Source organism: Phoenix dactylifera, unplaced genomic scaffold (genome assembly GCF_009389715.1).
Source record: "Phoenix dactylifera cultivar Barhee BC4 unplaced genomic scaffold, palm_55x_up_171113_PBpolish2nd_filt_p 000551F, whole genome shotgun sequence".
Classification (NCBI taxonomy): Eukaryota; Viridiplantae; Streptophyta; class Magnoliopsida; order Arecales; family Arecaceae; genus Phoenix; species Phoenix dactylifera.
Genome location: NW_024067959.1, coordinates 169,238 through 181,306, shown reverse-complemented (window position 1 = coordinate 181,306; position 12,069 = coordinate 169,238). Strand labels below are relative to the sequence as shown.

The window sequence follows — 12,069 nt, the reverse complement described above, 5'->3', positions numbered from 1 at the left end:
AAATCATATCAAGCCCATAACAACCCATGTTAAGATATATTAACCAAACCTAAATGAAGCATCAATTACCAAGATATACAGACTTAGATGCAGGCTGACGGATTTTGATGCTGCATAGGGATAGGATCAACATCTTCCACACCTTTTTTGGAGGCAGGTTACTCAAAATATTATGGCCATTGAAATCAAGATTCATGAGGGTCGATGACGATAGTAGTGTTCTAAGAAAATAATTCAATGCCCCTGTTTGAATCACCCATCTTTCAACCGTAACAACATCACTATAGGAATTCCAACTTCAATCAAGATTATAGATCATGGCATTTTTATCTGCAAAGTTACAAGGAAACCCAGAAACAGGTGGCCAGAGTTCACAGATGGTATGGGTTTAGTTTTTACATTGTCCAAAGAGACATTTTGGTTTCTGCAGCAAACTACAGATCTCTACTGCCCATGCTGGAATTGCTGTATAACCTCAGTTGCAAATGCATACAAGGTGCAATTAAATAAGATTAAAAGACCTTCTCCCCAACCATCAGTTAGCTTTCCACTCGGAAAAATGGAAGAGAAATGCAAGCATCTGCAAATAGGCAGAGAAGTTCTTGCTCACTTCGTAATAAAAAATCAGCTGTTCTGCAAAACCGTAATAATAACCTGTAGAATGTGTATCCATGTGCAGGCAGCCATTAGCTTGCAGCACAAAACTCTGAAGGGGCAAAGCAATGAAAGGATGTCGGGATGAAGTTACTCTGAAAAGGGTTACCGCAAGAACTTTACAATATTTTACCAAGAATTTGACTAGACTATTTTGTGGCAATCACAATGCATCTTGATCTATTTGATCAATGAAGGGGAAAGATTAAAAGGTCAGATTTGCTATTTCTTTGTGGAGTTTCTGTACAGAAGGGTTAGCCTTTTAGTTTTTAGTAGAGAATGTTTCTCCTGCACCTGCAAAGAAGCCACTGTCCTTCTAGGCGAAGAGAGATTCGACACTAGAGACAATACTAGAGTCATGAATGACTCTTCTCTTCTATGACTGGAGATCAAGAACTGCTTCACCTGCAAGGCAGTAGACCTGTCATGCAACTTTATGCCGATGAAGTACGGATCACGCAAGGACAAAAGAATGAAAAAAAAAAGAGAGGGTTGAAAATGCACAGTAATCAATTTATGACAGCTTTGCATGATGTAAACTGAAGTAACTGCTGATTACTTCCCTACAATGACAGCCTTAGCAGCGGCAGTGCGTTTGCTGGCGCTCACTTACACCAGATGGACCCTAAGGGTCCTTATTCAATAATCAGCATGAAAGCAGATTCTCTCTTTATATTATCACACGTGAGTGTATATGGAACTTCAAATTATCATAACCATTCAGCCCCGTCCCATCTGTTTGAAATCAGCTTTATTGAACCTCATCTACCAAGCAACCCTATTAAGTCTGCATAAAATAGAGAAAATGTTGTTTCTAGTTATTCCATATCTTTTGCACAACCAATATCCATATTGTCTTAGATCTTCTCCTCCTCTGATTCCTTCAGCACGAATTAAATCACAGCTCTTACTAGAGCCCTAAATATTTGTCATGCATGCTCATATCAGTCAATTCTCCATCACTTTGTCCTTAATTTGTCATCGAACTCATTTCTTATTTTGCCTTGCAACTTTTACCATACATGCATCTCAATGTTCTCCTTTCTTGAAACCATCTAAATATGCTCAGATATTCTGCGTCTAGGCATTTTGCCCAAAATTAGCAGTAAGAACATGGAGAGACCAAAGAGATCTAGATGATACTTGCCTCTTATTTTCCACATAAAGAAAGATGCAAATACACATCAAGTTTTTTCTTTTTTAACAAGAATTCTCTTTTATTTTATTCACATTAACTTATAGAAGGTTCATAGATCTTAGAATTGTCATGATGAATATGTGCTAGAAATACAAGCAATACTGTTAAATGTGTCCAACATCCTATTTTCTTGCATTTATTTATTACTGCATTTTTATCATTACAGTCCCAATGACGTCACCAAAACACATTGACATAACTGAGAATCACATAGCTAAATACCTTGTTTCATGATTGGATACCACTAAGATGATCTACAAAAAACAGTTTCAAGTACAGATTCCAAATCCACTAAGAGTCCATATTATCATGAAAGAACAAGATTTTCTCTAGCATAAATTTTCCAGCAATTGCCCAGTATATATAAGACCCACCATCTCTCAACTATGGACATCATCTAACTGGGAAGCTAATGTATGGGAAGATCTTTCAGCTTTCTAAAAGCTAATGTCCTCCTGCAACTAAAGAAAATTTTGATGGACCAGTGAGCAATGAACTTCCTAGATACTAGGAGCATTTTCTGAAATTGAAACACTAGATTCAGTTTTTTATTTTTATTTTAAAGAAAACAACCTATGGATATACCAATAGAATTGCACAAATACAGTTCCATAACTATTATTATATAGCTCTTTGTTATTAATTGAATTGATAATTGAAGGTAACTAAAGCAGACATATAATTCTTCAATAAGTAACAGAAGTATATAAAGGCTCGATATTTACCATGCATTCTTTTGACAAAGCGCTCAAATTCTAGGAAGTTGTGACTCTCCATGAGATCTGGACTTAGCCTGAGGTAAGTAAATGTTGCCAAGTGTCTTCCATCTGGATCACTCATTGGCTTGGAATTCTCCAGAATTTTGTTGTATCCAGACCTATCGTGGCAGGGAAGAGAATTTTCACTAGCCACTGGTATACAAACATCCCAAGCAGCATTCAACACCTGATGATGGGAACAGATTATGTTTCAATCACTAGTTTGCAGCCATTTATTTTTATACAGCGGGCACCACATCTATAACACAGACGATTACTACAGAATCTTACTTTGGTTCTAGCAATAAACAAAACAACTCTTAGTCTTTGCACAATTAACACCCTGTTGAAGCCCCCTCTTTCCCTTCTTCTCCACCACAAACATACTCAGAGAAATAAGAGCGACACCTTTAAAACAGCAAAGATTCTCCAATGCTGGGAACAAATTATTATTTATAAAGAATTAGATATCACGCAACAGCATTTTTTTTAGTATCATTATTCTAGCTGTATTCCATGAAAATCACATACACATAGATATAACCCCATAGCAGGAACAATCATTCCCGAGGCATACAGAATTTGTTTACTAAGTGAAGAGATAAAGTAGATGTTCATACTGAATCAGTTAAATATAAAATAACTCTCAAATATTAGGGTTCCTTCAAAAGCAACCAAGAATTTCAACATTTGAACTGAAAATTCAGAATCATAAATCTTCTATACTGGATTTGCTTTTTTTCAAGTTTTTGTCCATAACCAAAACTTACATAACCCATTAGTATGCCAAGAATAATCCTCCAAGTTAGTTTTTACTGCATTTTACCTGCCAGACCAAACCTTCTGGATCTGCTAATGCCTCTGGGAATTCCTCATGTTGATCCAAAGTCCGCAACTCGGCACATGTAAACTTTAAAGCAGCACCATGCCTCTTCAACATCGATGCAATTGAAGCATAGCCATCACGATTGCAAGGGTTGTAAAACCCAGCAGTCAGTTCAGCCGCATGGCTAGCTGTTTTGTACCACCAATGGATACCTGATACCTGCTCCAACAAGAATATAACAGATGCTAAGGAATTGGGATTATACAACATCTTCCTGGTTTCATCTTAAAAGCTGCAAAAGCACTGCTAAACAACTGCAATATTGCAAAGATTTGAATCATATGATGGGTAGAAAAGCTCCAAATTCAACCAAAAATCAACTTAACATTTAGAAATTTTATAGAATTAGTAACTCCAAAGCATTGTGAGGAGTAGAGGGTAACAAAATTCCGCAGAGATCACATACAATTTGAATATCGGAGGAATTTGTTAGTTAGAAGGTTAGAAACATGAGATGAGTATCTATAAGAAGAAATGTACCCAAGCAATGGATTGATTTAGCATAAAAACTTAAAATTCGAAATATACCAAATGCATCTAAGTGCAACAAAATTATTTAGAATCACGACTGAAAATTATATAGTGGAAAGCAGGAAACCTCTGCTCCTCAGCAGTAAAATTGTATATTATGTCCACATCAGATGTCAATAATATATTGAATTTCATTCAGGAGAAAGTGAGGGATCTTGAATAAAACCATTAATCTTACAGAAATATAGGGAAAAACATAATCAACCTACGGAAGAAAGAAAACAGAATTCACCCTTACCTTAGCAGCAATGCATGTGCCCTCAAAAGCTAATTTGGCCAGGGATAGTACACGATCAGCATGATCAACCAAGACCTGAGAGTACCAATTAAGGAAGAATCTACCGTAATAGCTATTATAATCTCCTCCACCACAAAAGAATCCAGTTTCATGTGGCTGTGAATTATAAGAGCCTGCATTATCCGGTCCTCTTGCCCAAAAAGAGTGCCCCCTTGCTTCTGCTGCCTTTCTCAGACTCTTCATGAGATACAGATCATAACACTACAAATTTATAACAGAAGATAAAATAAGTGACTAGTAAATACATTAAATCGTGCCTAGGTCAATTTAGATTTTGTCTATGAAATGGCAGTTGCAAAGCACGGATATCAGTCTGACAATAGAATCTAAACTTCAATTATGGATACATATTCTACCCTGGCACATTCGGATATATACAAATTCTATCATACTGTTACTCAGGTCCAGAATATCAAATAGGTGACCTGTCATTTTCATCTTCTGCTGGAAGCAAAGGCAGGAAGGTATATATTTTGCCTATATAGGCACAGCGACAGCAACCACCGTAGTCGTTCCAATCAACTGCTTATAATGCTTTCTAAGGGATCTATTTATATGCAACTCTATAGCTATTGGTCTGGATTTTGACTGCAATCAACTCATCCCAGCTATATACCAATGCATCAATGTTAAGTTACTACAAAGAGGACAACTCAAGTACATCAAAGGAATCACATGCCTTCTACATTGAAAGTACTAGCGTTTCCTATCCCTGCATCACAGAATATTCAACTTTCTAGAATCGCAATCATTTGTGATATATGTAAGTGATGGGTGAGAAGCTGATGACCTGGAATTCTCCGATGCCAGGATATCTCCAACCATACTTTACCGGGTAAGATGGATAACGTAGCTCCCCAGAGGGACCTAATCCAACTTCAATCTCAGAGATAATACCATCTTCAAAAAATTCATCAAACTCCACTCGAAAGCCTCTCATGTAGTCAAAGTAGACCTATAACAAATCCATGAAAACATTAGGCAAGGGAAATAAATTTACCCAAAACAACTTAAAAAGTACATTTCTCACCTTAAAATGAGAGATAATGCATGCAGAAAAGCTTCCCATGAATCAATTATCATTATCTCTAAAAACATGAATTTCAAACATAGGAATATTCCTAAATAATTCCTTCTCAGTTTTTTTTCCCATGATACCTTCCCTTCAGCAAGAAGAGAAAGACACAGAGAAGTATGTTCTATAAATATTTATTTCCAGTATAGCTTTGACTGCAAACCATGAAAAAACTATGTTTCACCAAAAGCACAAGCATAAAAGGATTCCATAATGAGGCCTAATGAAACAAAGCCAAAACATATCAAGAGGGAATGGAACAAGGCAATATAGCATAGGTTTTAAATTCTATTTTGTTATTTAATTTGCACATCCAATTATTCTTAACATGAATTTCATGACCCTGATTTGCTAGTAGAAGACAAAATCAGTTGCACAGGCAATCAGAAAGTTCATCAGTTGGGGTACTTCCCGAACAAGTTTCATGAAAAACAAATCAGATCTTAAAATATTTGGTACATAGCATGTGTAAATGCAAAACAAGATTCAACAGCATTTTTTGGATAGAGCACTGTCTTTAAGGCCTTCGAATCCATCAAGACAAACTAAGATTAGAATTTCTTCAATACCACTATAAATCCACAAGAGAAACTTCTCTTCCTTACACTTTGTTGTCATGCATATGCCTTTGTTACACTGGATTTTCAATTTATAGTAGCTAGTAGGTTTTTGACTGACATCCACAGTAAAACAAACAAAAAAACTTCTTCTCAATAAGGCATTCAGAGAACAGGTATAGCATTACAAAGTATGTCTAAAGAACAGGCTATATAAATTGTCATTACATACATAAATTTCAATCACCAGAATGAGGTTACCAGACACTTGTTCTTTCATGAATCAAGAACAAACAAGCAGCTATACCTCAAGTGCTGTTCTGCCTCTTAATACCCTTTCCTTGTCGATCCCCCATGAAAGGCATTCAGGATTTTGTCTTCCCTCTCTATCTGTGAAAAAAATCTCTGGATTGCTTCTACCAATTTCTGCTACCCAATGTGGCAAAGGAATACATACATCATCACCAATATTGCCACCACATTCATGAAATGACATGACCACCTTACAGTTGCAAGCATGGATACATCAGCAAATTATCAGAACTTCCAGATATATAGTTATGACAGAAATAAGAGTCCAAGCAGAAAACAGAAAGCAACTTGTATTGCTATCAGGAAAAAGAGGGGAAGACTATGCTCTACATGTAACTCCAAAAGACTACTTCTCTTTCCTTCAGGAAATGCGGGAAATCACAAGAACCAAAGGCTTCAAATTTTGTCTAATCTGAACCATGAATATACTAGTTCACTGTCAATCCTATCGACCCGATTGAGGATGCAATTTGTCCACTGCCCAGTTGCATATAGATAGTAACTATTCAGTTATTAGAGACTCTCACCAAGTATTGCATGCACTGAAACATGCTTATAACTACAATATTCTGTATCGGTATCGATATTAAAGTTTTAACACCTCTTACTTTTTCAGGATAGAAGTTTATTTAGTTGTCAAAGATGAATTACAACTAAGTAATTTGAAGGCAAAGGAGACAAGTGGACCTAGATAATATATCTGGCATCTCTACAAAACACTTACAATAAGTCCTCGGCAAAGGAATTCACATGTTTCAGCATGAAAGATCAATAGACCCTGCATTGCAGTACATGCGTAGAAATCTCACCTGCAGTTTAAGCTTCAGTTCGCGTACAGTCTGAAAAAGCCTCTTATAACCATGCCAACAGTATTCTTGTGGTGTATGCGCTTCCACTATTCCCCACCAGCAATCAACCATGACACCATCAACATTGACAGATTTTAATATTCTCAACTGCTTTATTAGACTCTCTGGATCAGCCAACTCACACTTCATGTTGATAACACCAAGCTAACATCCCAGAAAAGCCAAAACAAAAAATCAGAGTGCAGATATTTTATGAATAAATATTTATTTTCTAATATTTACATCTAATTCTGACAATAAAAGATTAATAAGTAGAATCCTAATCCTGATTTCAGAAGGTAGAAAAAAAGAATGATGGAGTGTGCAATGTAAAATCATAAAAGTCACTCTACAAGAAGCTTTATTTAAAACAACTCACAGGGAGCATCACATATACTGGAACATAGGGGGTGCCTGCAAAATCATGCTCTGGCATTCTATGAGTTGAAGGTATATCAGTCACCTGAAATACAAGCACCACACTATGTAACCAACCAATGATGTCTGCTAATAGCAAAACTGAGGCCAAAATACGAAGCAACAGACTGTAGAGGTAGAGAACTGTTTGCGTAACTCAAGCAGTTATCATAAGAAAAATAACAAAATCTCAGAAAATGAAAACGGTATTATGCTCAGCACCATAATCCACATACAAGAGGAAGACCATGATATATGAAATTGAAAGACCTGATATCGTATACTGCGTGTTTGCCACGGTCATTGTCAAAGTGTAGGTTAGTTAGATACCAAGGAAACCAGGCAGCACCTAGCACCTAGTTTCTTGAAGGCCCATGCAGAACCATAGGCTCTAGATACATATGCCCAATCCTAGTTTCATTTTCTTTCTTTTTTTTCCCAAAGAATTACCGTGTTTCCTAACCTTGCCAGAAAGTGTGGAAGCACAAGACTTTAGTGTGATCCACAGGGGTTTCGGTTATTAATTAGACCAAAATGCCAACCTTTCCCTTGATGATTCATAAAAAACTATGAGTTGCAGGCCTTTATTATTATTTTTCTTTTTTTGCAGGGGAGTCGGGGTGGGGTGGGGTGGGGATTACTGCGGGCATTTTCATTTCTTTGTATTACAGAATAGGATAATAATAGCATTTTTTTCTTTTTCCTATTTCTATGCTAGAAGTATTACTCGTGTATGATGTAGCATTTGTATTAGCTGTGGCAGTTACTCTTGTTACCAACAGAAGAGTTAAAAGAATATTTTGCAGTAGCATCAAAGAATAGTATAGACAATGTTATTAAAGATATTTGTTTAGTAATATAGTAATTGTAGTACTGTTAATAATATGGAATAAAAGGCCACACCGTAACAGTATCAAAATTCAAATCAGCATTACTATCAGACAAAATGATCCAATGGCACAAGTCACTACATGTGTTCCTTTCAGACCTACAACTTTATGGTTCTTTTGACATAACAACTGATTTGGACGTCATGGAATTAAACCCGCTGAAATGTACTAAATATACAGTATCAATAATTATGAAAAATAATGAGCGAATGACAGAACACGAACTCTAGAAGGTCAAATAGAATAACTCTAAACTATTTAGCATCGGACTTTAAGTTATGCATATCAGTGTTATAGGCGTCTACCACTATTAATCAATTATGACCATTGAATGAAGAATTAAGGCATTAGCATCTTGTATCAACATCCTTACTGATATCTGTGAATTCTAAATATATGTATCAGTCATATTCAAGCAAATATATATATGTTAAAAATACTAAAAAGAGAAAAGAACGCTTGTAATCTTGCAATAATAATAATTTGTAAGTTTCTAGCATTAGATTAAGTAGTACAGTATAGCATTTTACCATCGCTATGAGCAGACCTCGATCCAACATGACATTGAACATTGCAAGCCACAAACATAACAAAATCTATTATATAAAGATGGATAGGCATGATCAGATGACTGAAGACGAGTAGAAATGCGTGTGAGAGTTTATACACCTGCTTGCCGTCGACTCCATCGGTGCAGCTGGCAGCAAGGGGGGAGCTGTCGAGCATTCTCTCCCTGTGGCCTCCCACCATGACTGACGTCCGGCACCGGCCGTCGTAGGAAGTGGCGGCGGGCGTGAAGACGCCCTTCAGGGGGCTGTACTCCACGGAGCCGAGCCCCCCGGGGGAGACCCCCCGAAGCGGCTGGATCTGAGCTGGCGCGACGGACGACGTCGCCGGTGGGGCCTGGAGAAGACGCGCGGAGACGAAGAAGCCCGTTTGGACCTCTCGTTAGCTCGGCAAACTCAAGTGACAAAGACCATAATAGAAAATTTGGTAGGGACTCGCAATAAAGTTGCTTCAAAATGAATCGCGAGATCGTTAAAGGAAACGTTGTTGTTTTCAGGTGTAAACCCCCGGCCCACCCCGAAAATAACGAAGAAAGTTGTCATCAGGAATCCAAACGATAGATACGAGGAGCTACAGGAATAGTAGTAACTAAAATACATGCTTAAAAGGATGATCGAGAATGTCTTGATGAATGCGTCTTCGGTTTGGACGTTTAGGATCAGCTCGATAGATCAACAATAAAGTCTACATCTCACGACCCAGAATCTTCCATCCATGCTCAACCATCACATAGCATCACATAGCGTAATTCTACAGCATCAAGCTGCATTTACAGCACTGGAAAGGTAATAATAACAGCTCGAATAATTCAACGGCTGTTACAACTTCCAAGCGCAATAATAATAATAATAATGCCTTGATAAAACGATTGAGGCATTTAAATAACTGGGTCCAAAGAAATAAAATAACATAATCCAAAGAACCCGTGGCCGGAAGGGGAAAAAGTAGGTTGTAACCAATGGAAGAAAAATATCAACGGAACGGGCCGGGAATCGAATCGAGCCAATAATTTCGGAAGTTTCCCCAGTTCTTACAACGGGAAGGGGTCCTTGATACGTTTTTCTTGTTCCTTTCCGCACACCAATTTTTCTCTTTCGCCGAGAAAAAATTAATAAAACAAAAATAAAATGCCGAGAGAAAACCGAGCGAACCCATGAAATGAGAGGAGAGAAGGGGAAACCTGGGGAGAGGAGGAGGCGGAGGAGCGGGAGGGGAAGGTGGTGCCGTCGGGGAGCACCGCCCAACCGGCCTCCCTGGCGAGGGCGCCGATGACCTCGTTGATGTCCGCCCGCGCCCGGAGGTTGTAGCTCCCGTGCCTCCGGAGCCCTGACAGGATCCTCGCCGTGATCGCCCGCCGGTGCCGCTCCCTCATCTTCGTCCGCTCCTTCTCCTCCTTTGGCCGAGGTCGCCTCATCACCACCCCCTGCATCAGCCCGTCCCCCCCGCCTCCGTCGATTCCCCCTGGTTGCTCGAAGTACCGGCCTCCCATGTCCTCCCCCGCCGCCGGCGCCGCCAGCCCCATCACCACCGCTCCGCCGCTGCCGCTCGCCCCCTCCTCCTCCTCCTCCTCCTCCTCGTCCTCCTCCTTCACCTCCATATCCATCTCCTCGTCCGCCTCCTCGCTGGTCCCTCCTAGCTTCTCCATTTCCTGAGCCATCCCCTTCGCGTGACCCCTTTTCTCCGGTATTACAAGCCTAACCCTTGCTCCCACGCCTTTTCCATTTCTAGGTACGTCCGGCCTTTCCAGATGCGATTCAGATCGAAAAGCTTCAATTCCCTTTCCCCCGATCGAAAACTAACAAATTGAAACTTTAAATACAGAAAAAAGGGCTACTAGTTGAGATCTCGCTCCTTTCTTCAAAAGGCGCGTCCTCTCCGACGGAATTGGTACCTCCGGTGGGGATTCGAGGCGGCGCTCCGGTCTCCTCCGGCGATCCGGGCGGCCGGCAAGATGGAAGCCGGGTCTGAGTAACTGCTGACCCGGAGCCGACCCTCCGGCGAGGTCCTGGGCGGAGATTAGGCGGGGTTGGTCGCTCCTGCGGGTTCCTCCGGCGGCGGTCCGGCCGGTTCGCGTGTGGGGTTTGGGGGCCGCTAGGGTTTCGCTCGTGTGCGGCGCGTGTTGTGGTTTATCTTTAGCACGCCTGGCGCGAGGGTGGGAAGGGTAGGGACACGTGCAGCACGTGCGAACTGCAGGGTTTGGTGACCTCTCGCGAGTAGTCGCTTGGGGGAAGCCGTGGCTCGCACGGGGGTTAATAAATTTATCTGTTTAGTATACTCTAAAAGAAATGTCTAATATTTATTGAGACTGTGATTTTTACTATTTTATACTAGAGTAGAAGTCTGTTTCTCGGCAATTTTACATGTCGCTATAATTATCTACATCTGATTCAGGTCGAGTTTGATCATATAAAAAATTTAGCTCAGTGTTCATGGGACGGCAGGGAGATAGGAGTTAAATCAGGAAAAAAAATATGAAAGAAAAATATTATGGAAACACACACGTGTGCGTGTGTTGTTATAAGATGCCTGGCAAGGGACCAAAGATAGCTTTGCTAATAGAAAAAGTGACCATTACATCATATCATTCTGAAGAAATCCTTCTTTGGTGGCTTGTTAGATAATTTATGATGTTCTTGAAGGAAAATAGGTTTTACTAATTAACTCATGGACTGGTGGCAGGTGGATTACATATGTTTGAAGATTATAAGAGTAATGATGCATGCTTTGATGGTCATGTGCTAATATCCATTTCCATCTATGTTATTTTCTTTCATTCAATTCTCGTTCAAATGGATCCTGTGAAAAGTATTAAGGTAGATAAATGCAGTGCCTGCTACGCGTAGAAATAAGAAAACCTATTTTCCACGGGGTTTCAAAAGTTCAAAAGCATAAGTCCACCACATCCCACAAAAATTTCAAACCCCCTTTATTTTCTCTTGCTTAGATTCTCCCCATATTTGTTCCATCCCACAGGCCATTCATTTAAAATTTCATTTTCTACATTGCAACAGAAGTGTGGCTATGCCACTTTATCTAAGGAATATTGGGAGCCTAATACAAGTAGTAACAGTTAACCAA

At 39.5% G+C, this 12,069-nt stretch overlaps 1 protein-coding gene and 1 long non-coding RNA gene across 5 annotated transcripts; one reads left to right on the top strand and one right to left on the bottom strand.

Moving 5' to 3' along the window:
• Positions 1-297: 297 nt before the first annotated feature.
• Positions 298-10,671, bottom strand: LOC103697252 (beta-amylase 2, chloroplastic). 4 transcript variants are annotated; one of them, XM_008779074.4, is made up of 10 exons: positions 10,172-10,671; positions 9,094-9,327; positions 7,497-7,580; positions 7,079-7,282; positions 6,265-6,459; positions 5,116-5,280; positions 4,266-4,526; positions 3,437-3,655; positions 2,578-2,797; positions 298-1,059 (listed from the first exon to the last, which is right to left on the bottom strand). In XM_008779074.4, exons 1-10 carry the CDS (start codon positions 10,646-10,648, stop codon positions 1,031-1,033), a joined length of 2,088 nt encoding a protein of 695 aa, XP_008777296.1. In that variant the 5' UTR covers positions 10,649-10,671; the 3' UTR covers positions 298-1,030. The 4 variants fall into 4 exon arrangements, 3 of the variants coding, with proteins under 3 accessions (XP_008777296.1, XP_026656976.1, XP_026656977.1); XR_003383518.2 differs by lacking the exon at positions 298-1,059 and adding an exon at positions 2,902-3,045 and having other exon boundaries at positions 2,682-2,797; XM_026801175.2 differs by lacking the exon at positions 6,265-6,459.
• On the top strand, positions 10,503-11,345 carry LOC103697251. The gene is made up of 2 exons (XR_602546.2): positions 10,503-10,719; positions 10,813-11,345. It is a non-coding gene; the product is annotated as an uncharacterized LOC103697251 (long non-coding RNA).
• Positions 11,346-12,069: the final 724 nt, after the last annotated feature.